The sequence below is a fragment of the Diadema setosum genome, chromosome 13 (assembly GCF_964275005.1).
Source record: "Diadema setosum chromosome 13, eeDiaSeto1, whole genome shotgun sequence".
In the NCBI taxonomy this organism is placed as follows: Eukaryota; Metazoa; Echinodermata; class Echinoidea; order Diadematoida; family Diadematidae; genus Diadema; species Diadema setosum.
In genome coordinates, this window is record NC_092697.1 from 18,494,122 (window position 1) to 18,519,852 (window position 25,731).

Here is a 25,731-nt window from a genome sequence, read left to right on the forward strand (position 1 = left end):
AATATCATGAACGTATCCCATGGAAAACCTAAACTATTTGTCTACAGTAACAAGAATCACATGTCAAACTCCATCTATAGCAGCAGGTAATCCAAAGAGAAAATGTAACATATCTAAGAACATGGGAACAAATATTAGATACTCTTGTTAACAAGTTATATATTGGATCAAGCAAAACATGCCTCTAATATAACTATGACAATGGAAGAATGAGACATCCACAGTTAACAAGACATATTGTACATATCAAAAGGACTATAACTCATTCATTTAAATTTGACTCTATCTTGCACATATAGATTTACTGTAGTCAGAAGTAACAATGTAAATACATGCAGTACACAAAGATAATGGACAGTTGAAGGATATGCATATTCAGAAGTATTCAGAAGATATACCAGTGGAACAATCATGATAGAGTTAAGAGAGAAGTATGACCATCTATCCACTCACTGTTCTCTCTAACGTTGTGAATGGCAAGCTGGAGCATCGACTTCTCCTCTCTACACTTGGGGTCAAGGGTTCAAAGTTCAGCAGGTCGCAGGATGCACCAAGCACCACTGCATCCTCAAAGAGCACAGCTGGAAGGGGGAAAAAAAATAGAATCACTGAAAAGTACATAATATGTGTGTCAACCCAAGCAAGAAAGAACAGCAAAAACTTAAAAGTTATGGGCTCCAAATTTCACAATGTAAAGATGCAAGAAATCTGTCCATCTCTTATGATTACACTGGATAAGAGACTCCACCTGGCTGCTAAAGAAATTGTCTGATGCAAGTTAAATACAAGCGATAAAAGAGTCTCACCAAGAGGGTATATCCTGAGTTGGAATGGTAGCATGATGCGTTTGGACAGGAAGCTGTGATGTTGTTTCTCAGACTGGTTAGGAAAGAGGGGCAGCCACACCTGAGATGAAAAAAAAAAATGTGGAAAAACAAGGGAATTAAGACTCTGTTGCAGTAAAAGCAATGGACTTTGATATCTTGCACAAAAATATCTTCCTAGTGTAGCTGTTAAAGGAACCCTTGTGAGAAATTTAGATGACATAAATAGGTTCATGCAGTTCATTTAAAAAATTACATGTACCGCTGATTCAATATCAATTAAAGCATCATTCACAATATTGACTGGTTATTCAGACAATCAATACTGCATCCACACATAGGAGCATTAACAGACAGTCACACATAATTCCACACATTATTATCATGACATCATTAACATGAAATGAGCACAAGAACAACTTTGAGAAGCAATGGTGCCTCACACAATCAGCCCATATTGCTTATCTTCACCTGACAACGAAGATTTTGTCATAAAAATGGAAAATGGAAGAAAATGACACCAGGAGCAGGAGGAGACCCCTACCTTCATGCCTGCAGCCCCACAGCCAAGCCAGAGGGACTCCATGAGGTGTGGCTTGATAGAACTAGACCTCGTGGTGGTCCACATGTTCTCTACTGATGAAGCCAGGACTATCGGAGCAAGGAATGGAATCTGTGACAGGACAAGTATGATACAAAATCTAATCAAATCAATTCCTGCAAACATTTCACCTTGATTTTGGTGTCTCCAGCACGAATATGATAACTTGAGCACATTAGAACACTTCACCCACTGAAGAATATTCACTAAGTGTACTTGGGCAGGTGTCAATGGGTAATATGTGTTATAGCAAAATTAACTCATCCTCAACAATAATACAGCAATGTAATTCAGGGTATCGCCAATACGCAAAAGCCTCTTGGCCAGCCTTGTTTCAGATGCATTGTGGGATGGCTTGGTAGCAAAGTTGGGTTAGGTCTGGGCTGCATCTTGCTCACCAGACCAGCATGTGATCAGCGTTCGCATATGTGACCAGGATGAGTCCGAGAAGAAGTGGTAGACCTTGCAAACCAACCAAGCCGGTCACATCTTTCATCCAGGGGTATTTTTGAAGATGTCTGTGCTTATCATCGTGTGACCAGCACATTGCAGCATTGCAGTGACAACCATGACTTTAATTGTCTCAAATCAGTCAAATTGAAAACCTGTATACTGCTTATACGCCAAATTCAAACCAAGGAAAAGAATAGCAATAGATAAAATGTACATTTTGATTGCACTGAATCGTGTTTGAACGAAGACAAAAGCCAGACGACTATGCTATCGAGCCTCTCCCACAGTGCATCTGTGATGGGGCTCTACAAATGTGCTTTGCACATTGGCAGTACCCCCAAATTGGCAAAGGACATTCAATGCAGTCTTGATTTCAGGAGTTTCCCTAAGTAAACCAACTTACTTCAGCCTCTTTGTTTTTCCTCCTGTCATGGTAGTCATTCTTGGCCACTGGGACTCTGGAGCGGTCTCTCTGTAGCATCAAGACACGACCAGCCACGTTGATGATAAGGCTTTCTGCCTCATAACTCTGGTTGGTCAACTTGGTGGACACTGGAAGATATATAGATCAAAAGCTCAGATCGCACTTCTTGCATTAACAAGTTTAACACAAAAGGTATTAATATGATCTCTATTTGTCAATACTAAGAAAATAGCTACAATTGATGCATTAACAACAAGCAAATAACATTATACTTAACAATTAAACAGCCACATCCATTGATACAAGTAAACAATTTGGTGAATCATATCGTGGCTGGGGCGACAAAACCTCGTATCTACAAAATGTCAAATGTTCAGGAGAGCCAAAAAAAAAAAAAAACATGGCGGCCAAAGCACTGTGGCGAATAGGATAGCCTTTCCTTTGACATGCTGTGGTGGCTTCATTTTTGGAGTAAGACAGTTAGGATCTGGACAGGACATCACTTGACCCATTATTTGACCATTTATCCAAGAAAGTCATTTTCATCAAAATTGCAGATACAAGGTCTTGTCACCCCAGCAACGATATCATATTTTGTGATACAGAACAGATATTATGATAGCTGAAATGACAAAAGTTAATGTGGCAAAACTTCTGAAAAGAAAAAAAAAAGAACAAAACAAAAACTAGAAATGTCGCTATGGCGACTGATGCCTCCGCCATAATGCATGATTCTCCCAATAGGCGTATAGTACAATGTCTTCACAATGTGTGATCCATGACAGTTTCACATAACTGGCAAAATATTAAAATGACAGGTTTGTCAGAAATGTCTTGAACTGGGTTTGCTATAATTTTCTAAGAGTGCAGGTACACATATTTGGGGAATTTTGGGAAAGTTTATGCAATGAGTAATTTCCAAGGTACGAAGAAAGAGTGTGATGACGGTACAAAATAGATTTTTTTTTTTTTTTTTTGGGGGGGGGGGGGCATTGAAACCTGGCCTTTGACCCTTAACCTTTGACCTTCTGGCTGGAAATTTCGCGGAGAATCTCCATTAGGTAATGCATGTATTAAGTTTTGAAACTAATAATGCAAGCATTGCATATACTAGTATATGAGGGAAATAGTAAAATTTTGAGGTGTTGACCTTGACCTTTGACCCCTGACTATTGACCCATGACCCCTAAATTCCCTAGATAATCCCTGCCAGACAGTACATGCATATGTACCAAGTTCCACGAAGATACATTGAAGCATTTGAGAGAAAAGTAATATTGTAACATTTTCACCTAACTTTTGACCTTTTGACCTTTGACCTTATGACATGAAACTCTCTCTGGAGAATCTTTACGCAGTAGTACATGTCCACACCAAGTTTCAAGAAAATACCTTCAGGCATTGCATAGATATGGGGGAAATTGCAACATTTGTAGCATTTGACCTTGACCTTTTGACCTTTGACCTCTTGCCAATGTCACTAAAATCTACTCAACTAATTGTCCCATCATACATCATCCTTGGACCAAGTTTGGTGAAAGCTGCTTCATCCAGTTTTGAGTTATCACGTAAACAGATAAATTTTAGGATTTGACCTTGATCTTTGACCTTTGACCTCTGTCCGATTTCACTGAAAAACTAATCAAGTATTTGTCCCATCATACATCATCCTCCAACAAAGTTTGGTAAAATTTGCTCCATCCAGTCTTGAGTTATCGCGTAAACGGATACAATTTCATGATTTGACCTTGACCTTTGACCTTTGACCTTCAGCCGATTTCACCGAAAATCTAATCAAATAATTGCCCCATCATACTTCATACTTGGACTAAGTTTGGTAAAATTCCAGTAAATATTACACAAGTTATCGCGTAAACGAAAGCGGACGGACGTACGTACGGACGTACGTACGGACGGACGGACGGACGGACAACCCGAAAACATAATGCCTCCGGCACCACTTCGTGGCGGAGGCATAAAAAAACACTATTTGAAGAAACTGTAAAGGAACCAACTGAAAGAGACCACACACCAAAGCAAGAGAGCTCATCTAGTTTGTACATTTTACAACTCCTGTTTCTAATAGCACGTTTGCATGCATACAAATGCCAAAGACAAGATGGGTGTGAAGAAGTAGAGAGCACAAGAGAGAAAGGGGGAATCATGTGAAAGCTGGTTGTAAAAAGGTGAAGTAAAATTACAAACTCACCTGATTCAGTCCTGAGTGATGTGAGTGTTAGGGACACAAGAGATGATGGATGGGGTACGAAGTTAGCCAGAGACAGGTCCTGTATCCTGGTCAGAGTTGCACTTGGGGCTGAAAGAGAAAGAAGCACACATCACTCTGTCACTTTATTCACTGTGTCCTGAATCAACTAGCAATCTACATCTTTCATCTCTCAGCAAAGGCATAGTACATACACTGTATATGCTTCCCATGCAAAGCAAGAAGCCTAATTTGTACCTGGTGTATGGAGGACTTAGAACAGGAACTAGTATATCCCTCTCAGGACAGACTAATTTACATGCCCTGTGACATCCTTAGGATTTGGAATTGGTAGTGTTGAAAGGGTTGAAAATTAGGATAATGTACATACGACACATGGAACATATTATGTCCAAATGAGGACTCAATCACAGGAAAAAAAGACTAGTGTGCAAACACACTGACTCAACTTAGGCTCCAACAAATTTTTGGGCCTTTCCATTTCTCATCCTGAGAGTGAAAGATGACAGTATACTTTGACAGACAAATGCTGATCTTCCGAAATTTTGAAAAACTATGTCATAATGGAAATCATATATTTACATTATGTGATTAATGTACTTGTTCGGAGCTGTTTGATTTCTTTCTTGTAACAAACTATCATTTGTTGTGCTATCCTTTCCTTTTAACTAAAATAGATATAAGATATAACTAAAGGCTAGGAAAACTGAAAAGAAAAAATGCTTTGGTGATGTTTGAGACACATGTCCATTAGACCACAGACGGTGGTCTTCATGAGATCTTACTGGCAGGTCCTTCCTTGGTCTCTAGGCTGAAGAGTGATATGTGGTAGTCTGCACAGAAGACTATCACCAGGTCTTTGAAGACATTCAGCAGCAACACTTGGAACGGGACCTTGAGGATGAAGGCGAAGGCATTGTCAAGGTTGCTGCCCCTGGGGTACACTCGTAACTACAGAAAAACAAAAAAGAGAATGATGACAGTGTGTGAATGGTTTGTGCTACCATGACATTATGCAGTCTAGCTCTAGACATTCTTTTGCCAATTTAGACTTAGACAGAAAACTGTATTAACAAAACTTCAGTCACAGCATTAGGGTAGAAAAGTTGTGTGGAAACCAACAGGTATTAAGAAAATCATGACTGTTAAATGCCAGTCGACAACCAACACATCTTGTGGGTTGCCATTAAATATCTGCCCAATCTGGCTTGCTGCTCAACTTGATTTTCCAGTCAGATGTTAAGAGTGTCTGCTGAGAAAAAGAAAAGTGTAAGAAAAGGAAGTTGGCTCTCACCTCTTCTCTGCTCTCATAGTGGTTAAAGCAGGCTGCTACAATGTAATCCCCCCACCAGCACAGCCCTCCACTGACTGACATGTCCTTCTCCTGTGTCACGTTGCCAAAGATCTTCCACCTCTTGCTGCCCAGGGTGCAGTGGGCCAGGCCATAACGGCCAGAAACAGCTATACATTGTCCTATCCTATCCACAGTCGCATGCTGTGAGGGCAGGAAAGATAAGGGGATGAGATTTAGAGTTATGATTCAAATATCCATCAAATACAACAATTCTATTCAAAGAAAAAAAAAAGTGATAAAGAAAGGATAAAGGATAAGGAGGAGCCATTGAAGCACACATTGGTACGTCACAGAAAGCAATCTATTAAAAGATCAAAGCCTACTTTTGACTGCTGTATGCACCACATATCTAGTAAGTATAAGTTTTCGTGAATCAGGACTTTCCCTCAACTTCACAGGTGGTTAAATTTGTGATTGTAGTGGACAGTACTGAACAAAGAAATGTACACTTGTACATCTCATTTGCGTCGGGATCCGAGTTAATATTTTTTGTTTGTTGTTAAATTTGCGAACAGCACCTGAATAGTGTAATTTGTGAAAATAAAAAGTCCATGAAATATATTGTGTATACAGTGAACTATTAAAGAATGACTCTTCCTGATTTTCTGCTTTATAGACATTAACATTCACACTCTAATCACAGAACAAGCTGTCAAAGTAACTATCACAAAATCTAGAGAGTGACTCCCTGGTAACAGGTGTCATTTCATGTTTCATAGTCTGAACACTACAACAGTCTATCAAAGGTGAAGAATAAAGTGCCTTCTACTGGTACTCATGTGACTCTGTAGGTCACCTGACTGTCTGTTAGGCCAGCTGACTGCCTGTTAGATTGGCATGTCCTACCATAGTTAGCACCTGATGTCAGACATACAAGACATAAAGCAAAGTTGGCTACAAAGCACAAAGTCCAAAACACTAGTGACGGAAGCAAGGAGAAGTGTGAGGAGTCCATGCATTGTGTGAGGTGCCAACAAATTGTGCTACATCTCACCCTGATTGGCCAGTTGCTGTCTAGGTAGTTCTGAGGGATCTGTAGACAGTGCCACTGCTTGTTGCCAGCCAGGATGTTACTACTGCATGCACTTTCCTTGCCTACAGGACAGAAACACCCAGGATTTATATACCAGTGAATACATATGTGGTACCTCACTGACAGATTAGCATTTTTACTATTACACAAATAATCTCTACCTCCAATTCCTACAGATACTGTTACACTCAATTGACTAGTATTGGCATGACTGATGCCTGAATCTGTACAATAATATCACTTTTTTTCCAACTCAGCATGGATTTGTGAGACCCACATGAGATTTAACATTAAAAACCAATACTGGTGCCAATATGGCTTTCTAAACACAGTGTGCATGTGTGCTATACTTATCAATATGTTATTTATGCATGATATATCTTTTACAAGGCCGTTCCTTTAAAACATCCTGCTGTGCTAGTAAAAACTTCTACTTGCCACAAACAGTTTAAAGTACTCGACAAGTCAATCATTATTCTAGGCCATTGTATGTGGCCATTGGCTAAGCAGCTAAGAGCGAGTTTGATTCCTGCCCATGGACAATCTGTTCTGGTGACATATATTAAATACCAAGCTGCTCTCATTATGGACAAGTTTCCTATGCTCTGTACACTCACTGGTACCATTGACCGCTGGAGCCCCTGGGATGGATTCGTCCACTGTGAGGTCCGAGTGGCTCTGGGCCTTGACCACTGTGCCTTCACAGCTTAGGTAGATGTGTCTCTCTCCCTGCAGTAACAGGTGCTCACAGTTGGCCTGGGGAAGAATGTGGATATCTGGTCAAATCCATGAGGAAATTTCCTAAGATGTCCATTTTAAATATATCCCCATGTACAAATCTGTAAGTTGAGTTATAATTCTATGGCAAGTCAGAATGTACAATCTTAGTACGACTACCTACACTGATGTATAATGATTTGAAAACACTTTAACTTAACTCCCTATACATTGTATACATCCTTATTCATTAAGTGGCTTTTTGCAATGTAACGATCTTTTATAAAGGTAAATTACGCTCAGCAGTCTAACAATAGCAGCTCTTCTATCTGAAAGTTATCATTGATGACTGCCGTGTGATGACGTCAACTGAACAAAATGTGCGCGCTCCTTACAAGTTACTATAGTAACACCCACAGCAATAGATCTTTGACATAAGAGGATTTCACTTCTACCTACATTTCAGGACGGATGATGATATTGAATACCAAACTCATTGGTTTGCCAGTGGAATCATAATGTCATGAACTGAGAACTGAAGTTGGGGGGGGGGGTTCAAAATTGGTTGACAAGCTGCGTGGATAGCAGCCTCTCGATACAGCTAGGACATGAGAATTGCATCTACACAATCAAAAAACCTTCACTGTTGACCTTTGACACAGGCTAAGAGAGAGGTCACACTCACCATACAAGGGTTCATGGTCAATGCACTCTTGACAAATGAAAGCTGGATGAGGTTGCCTGTGGAGTCAGGTGAGTTGTCAGGCAAGCCACTGTTTGGGGAAGGCTTCTTGGTGGCCCAAAGGTTGTAACCTTCTGGACCCCATTCCTACACAAGGGTCAAAGGTCAATGGACAGGAAAATGTCCGATAACATAAAGCCATATTAAACACATCTCATCGTAGTGCTACAATCAATGTGTGACTCCAAGGAAAATACCACACGATGCTATGAAATACATAGTGCAGCATACAGAGATCACATTCATCGGTCTTCCATCTTATTCATATTTATTCATTCAAATACTGCAGATTTGTGCTTCTTGCTGTTTGCAAACTCATGCTTCATGTACTGGATGAAATACACAAAAGACATTCTGAAGTTTGCAGCATAATTCATACCATCACATAAATATAATTGTGGATTACAGAAATACAAACCTTAGATAAACAACTACAAGAATAGTCTTAATGTAAAATGAGCAGATTTATAATAAAATATTTACATACATTTGTAGCTTGAGCACCAATAACTTCGTACATGGATTACATACACGTGTAACTTGGAAGAGGAAAAGAAGAAAAATATGTGTAGTCCCAGGTAAGTACAATATCACACTCATTACTGCCATACAACTTTGAATCTTCAAAACAACAGCAACAATTGCAAAGAACTGATCCAAAGTCATGAAGAGCTGGTAAATTCATTCCAGTGTATTACAAGAAGAGACACAGTAAACAGTAGCCTGATAAATCCTCACGACAGAGAGAGAGAGAGAGCCAGTGGTAAGAGCTTACCATGGACTGTATCTGTAAGAGAGATGACCTGGACGGATCAGGGCTGAAGGGAAAGATGTCAGACAAATAAAAATGTTTATTCAAGGGACAAACACATCAAAGATGTATGGCTTGACAGGAAAATGTCAAGAGTATACATTGTTGCTTATCAGATAGGTTAGCACTGTGCGTCATTTGCTTGAAATGAGTTCATTGCATCTCAAAAAGGGGATACACATAGATTTACGAATGCACTGCATGCAAAACATGTTGACACCCAGTTTGAAAACTGCGACTTGTTGTCTACAACAAAACAGCAATATAGTAGAAAAGGATGTGATATTTAAGCAACCATGATATTAGTAAAAGATCATTCTTTAATACTCTGAACACTAATGTGTCACAATTAAACCATAATTGAGAAAAATGGAACATTATGTATACTTATGTACAAACCCAGGTATATATAATACATATGCGACATATGTTACTTTGTAATACTTTTTTTTCTTAAAGATTTGTAGTAAAATTTGTACATCAAGCTGTTCTGTTTTTCTCCGGAAGGATACAGAGTTTTGAGACTGTACAGTGTTAACTCTACATCCTCACCAGAAGTCACCCCCTAGGGTGCATACGAGGAGGGCACCAAACGTACTCCACAGTGAGAAGCCACCTTTCTTCCAGGACAGAATTACTGCGCTGCCCTCTGGAGTCCAGCGTAGACACGTCACAGCCCCAGCTGCCTGGCATCCATCTGTGAGAGGGACAACATTTGAGAGTGTTATGAATCTTTGGATTCAATGTGAACAACTTAGCTGTATGACTACATGTAATACAATAAATGATAAGCCTGTAATTCTCAATATCGCCAATAGCTAGGTGCCGTGCACAGAGCAGCATTTTAGATGCATTATGGGATAGCTCAGGGGACAAACTTGCCCCGGTTTTGGCTGCACATGCACTCAGATGACACTCTGTCTTCATACAGGGGTAGTTTTTGTTGAAGATTTCTTTACTTTCCATCATGTAACCAGCACATTGAAGCCTTGCAGTAGTGAACCACGACTCTAGACACAGCAAATCAGTAAAATTTAGAAACTTTCGACTTTTTGAAGTTGAATTATAGCCACGAAAAAAGGGGCAACAACAGAAAAGCAGACAAGTAACTCCATGGAATCGTATGAATCGTATGGGAACTGCAACTCGCGTGAGACAACCGGAAGCAAACAATGGCACCGAGGAATCCCACAGTGCATCTGTGACAAGGCTCTTAAGTGTGCCCAGAAGTTTTCTGCCCACTGGCAATACCAAGAATTTACCTCACATTTCTTTTTCTGGGAGAGAGGGAGAGAGAGAGAGAGAGAGAGAAAGGCAGAGAAGGGGAGAGAGGGAAAGATAACAGCCTATCCTGAACCTGGCAGTATCTGGCCACATACATTGTATACGCTGAAACATCATTTATCCATAAATTGATATGGAAAAAAAAATGGGGTTCCAAATTTGCTGTGGGGTCATATTTTGGCAGTTTGATGGCTGGAAAAGAAATCTACATTCATTGAGAGTACACATATCATATACCTGATGAGGTAGCTTGCAAAGCAGATAAGTGAATGTGAGACCTTGCTACTCCACAAGTACAAAGAGTGAACACCTGTCAAACTTATGCAAACACACTAATTACCACCATGTATCAAAGACTGGCAAGATTACAAAATATCCTAAATTTGGCACTAGATGATGCAGACATGAGAACACTGTTTACAGTGGGCTTGAGAGAGTACAGTATCCATCATGCTGTGGGACTGTAGACTGGATGTCTCCAAGGGTCAAAGGTCAAGAGACTGAGGGAATACATTAGGGACATGTGATGTCTTTGCCATGAGTAATGGCAAGCAGAGTGAGAAGCAAAAGATGTAGAGAACTCTGAAAATGGATGTGGTGGTGAGGGTCTCCATTTTGGTGACATAGGCATACTGAACAGAACACAGTACATTTACATATTCTTTGACTGCTAAATATAAACATACACACACGTATGCACACACACACACACACACACAACTAGACCAATATACTTGGCATAATATAGCAAGCTGAAATGTTGCTTTTGATCTGATGGAGCATTTTCTACAGTAGATAAATTTCTCAGGCACTGCAAGATTTGGTGTGTCAGAATTTAATGCTTAATTTTTAGTACAAAACAAAGATTTTGAGCTAAAAAGCCTCTAATAATCATTATTTCTTTAAATCATTTGATACAATCTGGAAGTACTCTGCATGCGAATGAAATCTTCTTTGCATCAAATGTACTATTTAAAATTGTTTGATCACCATGAATGAGTGGTACATGTAAATAAGACCCCGTTTACAGTGCGGGGCCGGGCTCGGCCGCGGCTCGGCCGCGGCTGAGTCCGGCCTCAATTGCGCGGCCGAGCGTCGCAATTTTGTCCGTTTACACTGCTGGGCTCGGCCGCGCTTTTGATTCAAACCTTTCAATATTTTGTCGTAGTGGCGCTCTGCTTGTAAACAAACGCAATTTGGTATTGTCTGGTTTTCAGACCCTTTGCCAAATGAATTCCGTGGCGACGAAGTCTCCGTTCGGGCAAAGGCCTTTGCCGAAGGAAAAAATCCTTTGCAGGACAAAACCACCTTAAACTACACTAGTTTTCGACGTTGAGGGGGTTAATATCCTGAATAGCGAAAGATACAGGCAGAGGGTTTGGAAGCCAGACTAAAATTGGCCGCGCAATTGGCCACGCATTTGGCCCAGTTTGCGTTTACACCAAGAAGAGGCCGGGCTCGGCCGCGGCTCGGCCGTGGCCGAGACCACCTCCAGAGCGAGGCCAAATGCGAGGCCAATTTTGGCCTCGCATTTGGCCTTTTGCGCGTTTACACTGAAGCGGGGCTGGGCTCGGCCACGGCCGAGCCTCGCACTGTAAACGGGGTCTAAGTCTTTTTTAAAATGCTAAATTGAGTTAAGGTGTCAAAGACAGAGAAAATCACAATGGTAACAATATGACAAAAATGTTGATGTACATTGTATCAAAACCATATCATGCTTGAAAGATGTTACCTAAGAGTCATGAGGTATTAGCATAATAAGACCAAGGAGGTTCGAGAGATGGAGTTACAACTGACTATAATTATTCAATCAGCTGTCAGTTTTCTATGGATGGACAAAAGAATTCCACAGGTGCATTTGTGCCTTTGATGTTCGATGCTTGAAGCCGCCATCCTTCTGAGCAATCTGAAGATTCATTTTTAACGCTAACATAATATCGGGTATACACTGCTCGTTTATATATCAAATGCAATGAAATTTCACCTAATGATAAAGCATATAAAACAAAAGTCAATTCCGTTCGAAAATATGTGCAAAAGTGTAAATCTGAGCTGTATTTTGTGAAAGTGTTTGAAATTTTACCCTCACGGAAAGCCAGTTTTATCACTTTTCTCCTTATTTCCACCAAATGAAACTAATATGGTATCATCTTCAAGTATAGTTCTTTATAAATTAATATGCCAGATTAGCATACAGACACGTACAGTCGAGTATTTTTATATCTATTTCAGCAATACTTGAGCAATTTCTATTCGTGCACCCCCGTGCCTTTACCATTGTCTACCGCCCATAATTTGTACACTGTAAGTAGGGATAGCGAAAAGTAATTACACATTTGTACCATCACAAAGACATATCTTCCTTGGAAAGTGGCTGGTGACTATGCAATGAGACGCGAGTCAATTGTCCTCGCTTCTGAGCGGCAGATCCAGTTTGACACATACTTCAAATATTTTTGAGTGGCGGCTTCGACCATGTGATCAAAGCGAATAAGACTGTTGTGACTCCATTTCTCGAACCTCCTTGATAAGACACTATGGCCTGCTTGCTGGAAATGGTCAGATACATTGCTAATAAATTATCTGGAGGTCAGTTCCCGTGCAGTAAGGGGGTACCAGTATTCATGACTGTAGGTATCACCCTGTGCAAGGAATGGTGTTTATTATTTCTGGCATGGATTCTCAAAAGGAAGCACACATGAGTGTTCTGCTGAGTTCAATTTGGGAATTCAGTCCAGGGACCACTGACATGGGAACTATGTCAAGCCAAACAATGAACCCAAAGTTGGGACAGATGCAGATCAGATCTAGTTGGGGAGGATAAATAAACATTCAAGATGTATTCTAGAACAAGAAGGGATGATATTGTTCCAAAATGGCGTAAAATGTTTGTAAATTCTGAGAACTGACTGATCCCAAAATTGTACCTAAGATTAGTTGAACTGGACTTAGGACTAATTTTAGAGCTTAGTAAAACAGCCCAGGGTCTAAAAGACCAAATCATGTTTAGTCCATGCACAGTACATGCAGCTACAAACACTGCCAGTGAATAAGTACAATTTTTAAGGCGCAATATGAAAAAGCACTCTTTCCACATCCTCTCAGCTAGATGCTACTAATGGCTGTGCAACATAGATTGTCACCTGGAAAGTCACTTGTAGAGAGTGTGAGTCTGTGTGACACCAACATGGCTCCTGTGATCTCATCCACTGCAAACACAATACCCTGGCCACTGGGGAGAATAAGGAGGAGAACAGTTATTAGTGGACTGCTGCAAAATATGATAAATGGACACATGCATCCTACATTCTACAACATTTAGCTTCTAACATCATGTACAGCAGTGTCCGTATTCAGAATCTACACTAGCATCTTGAAGCTTACATAAGCAAGTCACGCTAAGCTGAGTCAACAGATGTTTTGACAGACTGAACTTCAGATTTACTGTTAGTTTAAGACACAGTTGAACACACACAGTTTAAGACAGTGACTGTCACAAGCTGTCCTTGATTGCCATTCTGGCATTTGATGACATAAATGGTATCCCGGGGTACCCAATAAAAATCAGCCATTTTGTTGAATTATCTATTTTGTTAAAAAGGTTGTACCCTGGGTGCCAAAAAGAGGAAATTATTTTGGTGCTGGTGCTAGCGCGCGCTAGCCACTGCACTGCACTGCACTGAAGCACACGCACACTAGTGGTAGCACAGCGTGCCATGCACGCATAGTACAACATGCAGTGGCATGGGAATGACTACTACAGTATGTACACGCACACACAGTGCATGCATTTTTCTCTGGCTGTCCTCAAGTGGACGTGAGGTGGCGCTACACAACGCGGTCATCCAGGGTACTACGGTACCCCAGGGTAACGCGTGATGCATCATTTCTGGTAGCACCAACTGTAAGACTGTACAACTTCTCATTTGAGCCTCAATGGCAACCTCCTGAATGACCTTGGCCAGATCTTATCATCTTTTGCTAAAATATCAGAAAGCACATATACTGTTTGATGCACTGGATGTCTACACAACACATCATCTTTCAAAGTCTTCTTTAGCATACAGATGTACACCCTTTGAACAATCATAAAAACAGTGTGATAGCTGCAATAGACACAGCCTAGTACAAATTGTACAGATATGCTGTGTTCAACTCACTTGGCTAGTCCAAAGACAATGAGGCGGTATTTGTGATTGACGGCGACACAGGTGGCATTGGAGACATCTGGTGCCCATACTGCGTGCACGCCCTGCGGAAGAAATCAGACGAGATAGGAGCGCTATCAATGTCAAACAGATCAATACAGCTAGCGTCATCGCTGGCAGGCTAATCTATTCACAGTTCCACACTCTATGTTTGACGCAAATATTCCTACAACTAACAGATCATATACAGATCTGTGCTTTCTTCTTTCTGCATGCATTTCAAATGTGCAAAATTTTCCTCGATATTTGACAAGATGAAAATAACATAAACAGACAAACACTTCTATTTGCTTAATGATTATGCTATACATCAGGTTTTTTAACAATCTAATTTTGATTTCACTGGGACCCATAGAAGTCATACAATTTGACCATGGGCTAACATCACTCAATTCTAGTAGGGCAATTTAATATGCATAATTAAGCATTACTTAACAGGGCTCGACCTTAACTTTTTTTCTAGGAAGCCAGCCGGGCTCCTCAGGGACCTTTTTAGGGAGCCAAATTGAGTTTTAGAGAGCCACGTTTCCCTCAGTCACAATCAGCAGTAGAGGTCTATTACATGTACATGTATTAACCTGGTGGAGAAGATTTCGTTTAGATATAACATGCATTTCTCCAGACACAAGCCGGAGATACCTGGTTCTTAGTATCTAACGGGTTTTAGCACAGTCACAGTGTGTGTATGTGTGTGTGTGTGTGCCTGTGCCTGCCGTGCACCTGCGTGTGTGTGTGTGTAGGTGTTTTGTGTGGTCCCTCTCCCATTCCCTTGTGTAATTTCTTACCCTGGTCTGTTCATAATTATTGTCTTTCTTTATCGGTTCTTTTTTTAGCTGCAAGGTGTGGGTTGTAATAGAAACAATTATGTAACGCCACATGTTGATTGATCAGCAGAGCTGCCAACCTTTGGAAGCACAAATCCGTACTCAGCAGCTCCAAAATCCGTATTTTCCACCAGAATCTGTATTTTTTCCATCTCCCTCTTTTTTGCCATTTTGAATTAAACTTGTCGACTTATAAGGCCTACAAGCTCTTAAACATAACATTACGACATATGCCGAAGTATCGAGCTGGTCACTAGCACGATAAAGAGTCCAAACTACGCAATGTTCAGCGTTGATTGATTGCTTTCTCTCAATGCATGTGTACAAGACTACAAGTGCATGTATGTACCTCCAGAAACTTGCTGGGCTGGTTATGGAAGCTTCCACTATCTAGCAGGGAAGGGGGATGCTTTCATCTTCTCAAGAAAGCTTCTGTGTGAGTGAATGCAAAACTCTGTTCGGTGTTTCCAACTATCGTTTACTATAAAACATAATCATGCGCTGTTTTCAGGCTTTTTAATTTTACTGGATTTTAAACATCAGTATTTTCCGAAAGTACCGGTATTCCAATTTCTTTTACCCTGACTGGAATCGGAAAGTCTGCTATAACGATGATCGCAAAATGCCGCGCTGTGTGTGGTTGCGCCAATGTGCAAACACGTGGTTGTACTTTCAAGTTTAAAGGAATGCGCCATGTGCTCCTGCCTATAAGAGGTTACTGCAAGTTCGATGGATCGAATGTGCCATAGTAGCTGAACTGATGGCTTGTTTACGGTAGGTATTTAACATGCAGTTTACATTCGATACGAAGAAGTCATTACGTCTTTCACGAGGAAAAACATACAAAACAAAACAAAAAACACCTACGAACGAATGTTGATAGCCAAAACTTTGAAAAGTAATAAGCAGTTATGATGAGCATGAACTGAAATTAATTGTCATGATTTTGCTGTCTAACCATGTGATGACTGCATCTCATTGGACCTACTTCATAGTGAATTTGTCTGGGCATACGAGACCTTTTAAGTATTTCTGTGATTGCCTTTTTAATTGACTGATTAATCGATCCTTTTTTATTGTTCAGGGAACATAAGATATTCGATTAAGTACACCATATTCGACTGATGTTTCCTGCTATGCGCCAAAAGAAAGGCTATAAAATTGTAGAATCACGGTATCTTTGCAATGATTCCTTTAATTCAACTGAGCTGGTTCTTCTCGAGATCGATATTTTCAGGATACATGTATTTACACGCTGTTTATTCCAGTGCGCGCATTCTTTCGTCTGGCACGCACCTGGGTGTGGCACCTGCTTTTGTGGAAATTTCCACAAGGGGAGAGGGGTACAGGGCCAGTGGGTGTCAAGTTTCTTCGAGCCGAAGAGACTGCGCACGTATTCAGTATTTCACAATCTCTTCGCTCTCATTTATTGTAATTCATGACATGCTTTCTCCTTATTCTGTGCTGATATTGAACATTTAGATTTAACTTTACGAAGGTTGGTAGATCGTGGATCTTTTTGTTGTGGTGTATGTAATTTCTTTTTTTTTTTATCATTCTTTGGAGGGGAAAGAAGAGTAAGGGGGAAGAAGAATAAGAGGGAAAGTGAAATAAAACGAACGGCATGTACGCTCAGCATTTGCAGTAAGCCGTCTTTTTATACCAGCGTAGTTTTCATCATCACCATCAGACATCACTCAGATCATTAGCCTTTTCCTATCAACATTAAGAAACACGCACAGTCCCTCGAGATAAAAACCGAGGAAAATAAATAACAAATACAAAGTATCAACACCTCCCAACAACACAAATATTTAGGAAAGACAACACACGTCGCTTCGATTCGAAAAAGTATTGCAGCAAAGCGGAGAAATCGCTGTTACGAAAATAACAGTGCGAGACACTTGAAAGAATTGTTTAAATATTTCAAAGTATAAAGGGAACGGATAAAGTGATATAAAATGGAAGAAATCGTAGCAAACGAGGTGTGAGAAACGACAGAAATAGAACGATAAGTTTTACTAGTAGGATTAGGCCCTAGCAAAAGTTTGCAGCACCGAAAGCTACGCGAAAATTAATACACATTGGAAACTCTGTATTGCGACGAGATCCTTGGGATCGTCAATAAACGATACAAAACAAAGGAAATTAATTCATTTTGACCGGAAAAGAGTTTGTTATAAGTATTCTGTTATATGAGATCTCCTTTAATAGGCCTAGAAATACATCGAGTTTCCACGATACTCGGGGAAAGAAAGTTCGAACGCTTTTCACCTGCACATTTACTGCAGTGCTCATCAATACACGAACAGAAACTCACCTCTTCCTTGCAGAAAAATGATGCAATAACGTTACAAAACACACACACAACATTCTAAAAATCATTTCGTACTTGGGAGGCAAGGGAAAAGCGGAAGAAGTAGAGAAAAAGAAGCAGACATTGCACAACGGAGTGCTTCTACCCCGACTCAAAACGAAATAGGGTACTGTAGTGGCAGCTGGCTACAGTGTGTGATAGCTAAGCTACTATACTCACGCTCCCCAGCCGGCCACACATGGGGATACCACGGCGATCGATGTAAACATCCACGGTCCGTAGGAGACAGGGATTCAGGCGCGCGAAGTTCCATTCGGCGTACACAGTACGCAAGCAGCGAATTGCATGTGCGCACACTACTAGTATTCTATAATAGAAGATAGGAATACACACACGTCGGGTACACACAGACACACACACATGCGGGCAACGTGGGCCGGCTGGAGAATGAAATATGTTCAGTGTGTAGTCTATATTGCAATTGCGGGGATAATAACTTCGAGCGTCAGGGCTCGCTGCGCGCGCCGGGGCCGCTCGCGCTCGCCAATAGTGTGATTGTGTACATAAACTATGATTCTGTCTTGAAACGTGAGGCTATACGGCAAAAAAACTTAAGGAGCCAGCCGGGCTTTTTTCATACATTTCTGGGGAGCCCGTAGCGATTCTGGGGAGCCAATGGTCCCCGGGCTCCCGCTAAGGTCGAGCCCTGCTTAATGACTATATGCAATGTATTGAGATAGAAATATATGAGGTATGTTGTAGACTGGAAACAAACAGAAGAAGGAATTGACTAAGTACTGCAATATGAACTCAAGTTCTGAGATCTTTAGGATTTCAAACCACCATGCATTTACAATGGAGGTCAATTGTTACCCATGTACTATACTCCTACAATGTATATAGTTAACACAGCATGCACAAGTGTAACAGTGCACTGTTTGCTGTATCTCACATATTACAGTAATATAATGTGGAATTTACAAAGACTGCTCATCAACAATGTTGATGAGATATTTCTCTTCACAATATGACCAAGCTTTTCCATTGCTCCTAGATTACCACATATTTACTACATAAAATGTATGTAACATTAATGAATTTGCAAATGCATGTACTGCACCTGACATCAGTGCTCCAAAACAGTCATATGCAACTCTCAATATATTATGCTCATATCGGTACTGGTTGACACCACATCATTTCATGAAAAGCCACAAGAAAGGTGCTTTATGAAATTTCTGGAAACATTTAACGTCGACCTTTTACACTCTAATGGCATTAATTTCTTTTTCCTTTTTACCTTTTTCTTCTTACTTCATGATACTAAAACTTCATTATACTAAAACTCAGTAGACTATCAAGAGTAAAACATGAGGGCCCCTGATTCACATGACATCCTGTGCAGTCTAGTCAAAGGGGATCAATGCTGAAGGCTTGAGAAAATTCACTTAACACAGATGGGTCCTGTTTTAATCCTTCTACCATAATTAGTTCTTCACCTTCTCCTACGCTACCATCACTTTGCATATTACACTTGTATGCACATCAAATTTTCTCCACCATGCCAACAAAAAGGCTAAGTGTTAAGTCAGGCAGTTTGAGACATTGGTTGAATCCATCTGAAATTATTCTGTCAGATATTACACTATTGATGACCCTTGCACTGCATTTACTTGTAAATGTATGTGATCCCAAAATTGACATTTGAAATGAGACCCTGCTTGTCAGACAAAATCTCTGTCGGCTGCAGTCACTTTTTTTGACACAATTTACAGCATGCATGTTTCCAGGCACAAAATGTGCCATCCTCACTTTGATAGTGAAAGGGTTAATCAATGAGGGGCAAAGGCAGGATATATCTAATATCCTTCATTCATCAAAACATCCTTTTACACATAGTAGCCACAGTGTTGGGGGGGGGGGGGAGCACCCAGAATGAAGGGGTAAGGGAAGGAAGAGAATGTTACAGCAATGTGCCAAAAAGGCCTGAGCCCTGTTCACTTGTAGTTGTAAACATAATCATATGATGACATTTGTCACCTACAATACTTCTCTCTACTAAATGGCAACTTTCTAATATCTTGGAGGGTTGCACCTGCTGTAATGGTGCATCAGTACAATCCGAAGTAATTTACCACACCACACACTCGATTTGCTTTGTAGCAGCATACAATTATGTCATAATCATCCAAGACTATTACACGTACATGGCAAAGACATGAAACAATCTGAACGTAGTACTGTTGGCAAATGGACTTTTAACAACATAACAAAAGAAAACAAAACACAATTTCTCTCCAGTTCACTGATGCCCCCCCCCCCAAATATCTGTTGTTATTTTAACACACTTTCAAATAAACTGCTGAGCAAAGTTTACAAATCTTTTATCATGAATTTCCCTTCCCCATTGCTACAATCAGACCGACTCCTGCAAAAAAAAAACCAACCAGGTTTTTCTTGTCTTCCACATAGCTAGCTGGGACTGTAGCACTACTGTATTGTCAATCAGATGTATTCTGGGCCAGACTGTTTTCATCTAGAGTTCGGAAAAAGGTCAACTACAGTGTCATCCACACAATAAACTCACTTGTGGTTTGTATGGCTCTCCCACAAACTTATGGACTGGTGTGAAAGTAGGATTGTGAGAGAGAATGGTTATAGCCTCTCAGTACAGCCAAGTAGTTTGCATTGCATGCACTTAAAAAAGCATGCATAGATCATAGCCATAGACACCTTTTCTTGTTATCAAACAGATGACCACAGTTCTTTATACCAGGAAATATTTTCAAGAGTTGATTCTATCACAGCAGATGAAGCAAGAGAAGAATTAGAAATGAATGGACAATGATGGTAATATATGATGAAAATAACAACAGAGCAGATAAGAGAAGTAGTAACATAATCAGTATCATTTTCATTATTATAAAGATCACGATTATCCTCATAACCATCTTGATAACGCTGTTAATTGTATTAGACTTTATGATACAATGCCTATAAATCATGATATAACATGGACCATTCCTTGAATATCTATCACATCAATGTGAAATGAATGAAATCAGTATACACTTGCTAGGGTCTGACACAGGTACAGGTGTATTATAATGAGTACTCTGTAGACCACATTCCATTGACACTTCACAGAAGGACCTATAAAAACACACAGTGAAAAAGTTACATCGAACAAAGGGCTATAATAAACAGTGAGGCAGAAAATTCAGGCATGCCAGCACACACCCATCTTACACACAATGTTTCCACCAGTTTCTACTGAACACCAGTTTCTACTGAACACCCCTCACAAACATGTTTGTCTGAGACTAAGGAAGAATGGAAAATTTAAAGAAATCTCTTGAGATTTACTCTAAAGTGGCTCAGTCACCTCTATTTACTCATAACGCAGTATTTGTCTGGCCTTGACAACTCCTCTGTGCACTAACATGAGGCCACAGTGCCTTATTTCACCTACTCAGGATAATACCCAGGGTGACATCAGATCACCCAGCTTTATTTTCCCCCTATTGCCCTTAGTTATTTGAGAAAACAAAACAACCTTACTTTCTTCTCTCAAAGGTACTGTGAAGACCTTTATTTTGAGGATCTTTGTTCAAGTTCACAGACTCATAAACAGAATAAAAAGGTTTTTGGTTGAATATACAGATGTAGTGTGTGCATTGCAGAGCAATAGTTAGCAAATCAGTCCATTCCCTACACAACAGAGTTTCAATGAGAAAACTTAGCTGTGAGAATGTCATCACTTTTAGCCATCTTATGGAAGCAGGAAGCCTAATTAAAATCAAATTAAACTACACACATCTATTCTTCCTGCTGTCACTAGTCCTGGCAGTTAGAAACACTGTTCTATGTTGTGGTTGTTCAATATCAAACTTTGCTTACAAAGCTGAATGTTCAAATGCATGCAAAAACACTCCAGCACAGAGAAGTCTTGAGAACTATGCTATCACCATTGAGACATCTGTGAACAGACATCACCATTCTAATAAACTGTTCACAGAGTGGTTGTTTCTAACACTACCCTTCATGGAAGATATTGAGTATGGTACATTGTATACATTGTATCTGCTCACTAACTTATATTCAATTTTGTGTGTGTGTGTGTGTGTGTGTGTGTGTGTGTGTGTGTGTGTGTGTGTGTGTGTGTGTGTGTGTGTGTGTGTGTGTGCATCTTGAGTTCATTTTTCACACTAATTTTTTCATAACATCTGAGACTGTTAGCACGTACAGTAGGGCATTGCAGCTCATTTTTTTCCCCAAACAGGAAGAGATGGACTTTATCAATGCCAGAAGCTTTAATTTATTAAAGAGGTCATTTTAAAGCACCGACACTCACTCAAAGTTTATATGACACTTACTATATCAAAGAAGATGTGCAGTGCAAATGCATGTTGACTTATATTGATTCACTGATATCCTCAACATCACTTTGTGCCCAAATGCATGTGTGTGTCATATATTTTATGATACATAGTATTTCTATTTTTCTTGATTACTAGGATATGCCCACAAAAAAAAAAAAAACACTTTCCAGACAAAGATTCTGCCTGTGATTTCATCTGTCAATCATTGCTAAAGAACTAACATGATTACCAAAAGGCATTGGAATGCATCATCCCCTTGACTGAGCATACCTTGCATATTTCCCTGTAATGTCTTTTGTTAATCATATTAGTAACATGAAGAAGCTCTAGTTCTGTGATACATGCAATGAAAACTTCTGTAATGACATACCATTGTGGCACTCTTCTTTCACATAATGCACCACAGAACAACTACATGCAACAATTTGCAGTCAAGAATGTTATGAAATATATCAGTGAATTTAGTATTTACATCTACAGAATTGAAAGTTTATTCAAAATCATAACTGTTATGACAGTGAATAATTCTATGACAGATAGTAGACTGCAAGGATTCATGATTACAGAGTAGACAAATTATGGATGTAAACATAATGCTGATAATTACATGACAGCAGCAGGATTAATAGCTGTATTAATAATAATGGTAGAAATGATAGTAGAGTTGTAGAGATTAGAAAAAAAAAAAACAGACCTACATATCACAAAAGAAATGATGCAATATTACATGAAGCATGAAAACCAAGATTCTATTGATAGCTTAGGTATACAATGGGTATATCTATCTACTTACTGCGCTCACAAAGTCACTAGGGGCCTTCAAATTTTCAGTGAGAATGAGAGAAATGACAGCTGTCAACTTTACGTCATGACAGTTGGCAATCATGATCAGCATTTTTACATATTAAAAAAAGGCATCATACACTACATCTTAGACGTATCATCTGCATTGGTCAACAATGAAATTATCACTAGGAATGTGGAGAATTCCTGCATTGCAAATTGCAAGTTTCGACTTCCTTGACAAGAAAATTGTCACCACTCAGTTTAAAAACGAAGCACTTTCTCTCCATGATTTTTGACAATACTCCCTTTACACACACACACACACACACAAAATATCCCATTATTTTCTGATAAAAGGTTACTTTTGATAGTTAAAAGCTTGCAAGCTTTCAATTTGTTCAATTATGTGAAAAAAAAAAATGTTGTCTTAAACTTTGTGTAAGTAGGAAACAGCAATAAACGATCACGGGTGCACCATGGAGACGACCAATTCAAAAGTCTGGTATCCTTGATGTGACAATGTGAGCTGCTTTTTCACTCACACTGCAATAAGGCTTGAATTTACAGCAGGCAAAAATTAACACCAGGGGGTCATCAAGTTTGGTGAAAATCCATCATGGGTTTTTTTTCTGAAAATGCTGGAATGCTGAAAATGTAACAAGTTTACACACAATGCACGATGGAAAATGAGGGATTGCAAATAGTTCATTAGGGCGTATGGCTCAGGAGAGCTAAAACAAACAAACAACAAGAGACCCGCGGGTCTAGCGCTCACCTGAGTATCGCAAGTTCACCTTTCACGCAGTCACTAATCTAAATTATTCACAGCTCTACTAAAATTTGACCAGGCATTCTCAAGTAGAAGATGAAAATGTACAATAAGGGCCCAAATTTTTTAAGATTCCTTAATTTGGGGGGATTGGGGCCCCCTGGGGCCCTCTGGGAGGGGCATGGTGCCCATTTTGATAAATTGAGATCCTGACCCCCTAGGGATGCTACCTGCCAAGTTTGACGAAAATCCATCATGAGGTTTTCAGGAAGAAGATGAAAATGTACAATTCAGGCCCCCATTTGGACCTTCCAAACCCCCCCCCCCCCCCCCCCCCGCCTTAGAAAATCCAGGGGCACCCCTGGATTTGCTATGAACAAACTTGAAACTACAGTCATTAATGTACTCACTCATAGTATTATCTTAGCTCTATAGCTTCTGATTCTAGAGAAGATTTTTAAAGATTCCTTCATTTTGGGGGGTTTGGCCCCCTGGGGCCCCTGGGTGGGGCATGGTGCCCATTTTAGCAAATTGAGATCCTAACCCCCTAGGGATGCTACCTGCCAAGTTTGGTGAAAATTGGTCATGGGGTTCTCAAGAAGAAGATGAAAATGTATAATTTAGGCCCCATTAGGACCCCTCCCCTGGGTCCCAAGGGGGGCACCCCTGATTCTACCATGAACAAACTTGAAACTACAGTCATCAATGTACTAACTCATAGTATTAACTTAGCTCTATCACTTCTGGTTCTAGAGAAGAAGATTTTTACAGATTCCTTAATTTTGGGGAGTTTGGGCCCCCCTGGGGGCCCCCTGGTGGAGCATGGTGCCCATTTTAACAAATTGAGTTCCTAACCCCTAGGGATGCTACCTGCCAAGTTTGATGAAAATCGGTCTTGGGGTTTTCAAGAAGAAGATGAAAATGTAAAAAGTTTACGCACGACGGACGCCGGACGAAGGGCGATCGCAATAGCTCACTTGAGCCTTTGGCTCAGGTGAGCTAATAACCAAAGCAATATAAAGAAACAAGAAAAGCCAGGGATCTGGCCTTACCTTGGGAGAGAATTTGGTGGTCTCTGAGGTGAGGAAGGCAGCTCTGCCATCTGAAAGAACCACTGCAAAGCCTCCCAGCAACACACTGTACTCCAGCTGTTTGAAGTGAATACTGGGGTCCTCCAAGAGGGATTCTACAAGACACACACATGTTTTTGCAGTGAGTTGGACCACCAGATCATCTTGGTACTACCAAGAATACACACAAACACACTCACATTGCCATAAGAGACAGCAAAACTTTGGGTTTTTTGACAATGGGATAATGATGTAAGTGACGGTGGTTCTTTTTTTTTCACACTGGGAAAGATTGAGAAAGTTTGCAATAGTGAAAAAATTCTAGCATTATTCTCACAAACGCAGCAATGCCCATATGAACTGTCATAACTTTCGGATTCCTTCAAACCTGAGGGAAAACACAACACTAAGAGATCATAAAGTAACTGAAAGACATGAGAGCAGCACAATTCTGCTAAAAGATTCAAAGACATATCAAATAACCTTGCAACATCTGCATCATTCTTCTGCAGAAATAGCATGGCATCAATCTCCATTGCTTCAGATCAGCTGAACTATTTATAAACCCTCACCTCGCGATTGCTGAAGATCCAGTGAGAATGGGACAGACCTGATGGACACGTCCAGATGGCTTCTACCAATACCTTCCCATGTGATTCTCCTCAGGAGACCCTGACCGGTGGCCACTAACATCTCATCCTTTAGGCAACACAAACTGGAAGTTATAAACACAAGAGATGCAAATACATACAGTCTTAGTGCATAAGTACAGTGCATTCTGGGCCTGTTTCATGAAATGTGTTATCGGTGACAAGTTGTGATAATTGTTAGAAACTACTGAAATCCTTGCATCTGATTGGCTGAGAGCAAATTTGTCATAGAAATGTGGCAGTTGTTACTAACAA

At 40.2% G+C, this 25,731-nt stretch overlaps 1 protein-coding gene across 1 annotated transcript in view; it reads right to left on the reverse strand.

Moving 5' to 3' along the window:
• LOC140236743 (guanine nucleotide exchange factor subunit RIC1-like) overlaps window positions 1–25,731 on the reverse strand; it is a 64,167-nt gene that overhangs the window by 13,290 nt on the left and 25,146 nt on the right. The window contains exons 5-20 of the mRNA XM_072316670.1: window positions 25,399–25,541; window positions 24,809–24,942; window positions 14,631–14,722; window positions 13,614–13,702; window positions 9,739–9,883; window positions 9,151–9,193; window positions 8,319–8,462; window positions 7,534–7,672; window positions 6,878–6,978; window positions 5,824–6,024; window positions 5,315–5,480; window positions 4,512–4,619; window positions 2,282–2,430; window positions 1,369–1,497; window positions 807–906; window positions 454–581 (exon numbers count right to left, since the gene is read on the reverse strand). Of these exons, the coding sequence (XP_072172771.1) occupies window positions 454–581; window positions 807–906; window positions 1,369–1,497; window positions 2,282–2,430; window positions 4,512–4,619; window positions 5,315–5,480; window positions 5,824–6,024; window positions 6,878–6,978; window positions 7,534–7,672; window positions 8,319–8,462; window positions 9,151–9,193; window positions 9,739–9,883; window positions 13,614–13,702; window positions 14,631–14,722; window positions 24,809–24,942; window positions 25,399–25,541 (2,011 nt within the window). The remainder of the gene's footprint in view (window positions 1–453; window positions 582–806; window positions 907–1,368; window positions 1,498–2,281; window positions 2,431–4,511; window positions 4,620–5,314; window positions 5,481–5,823; window positions 6,025–6,877; window positions 6,979–7,533; window positions 7,673–8,318; window positions 8,463–9,150; window positions 9,194–9,738; window positions 9,884–13,613; window positions 13,703–14,630; window positions 14,723–24,808; window positions 24,943–25,398; window positions 25,542–25,731) is intronic.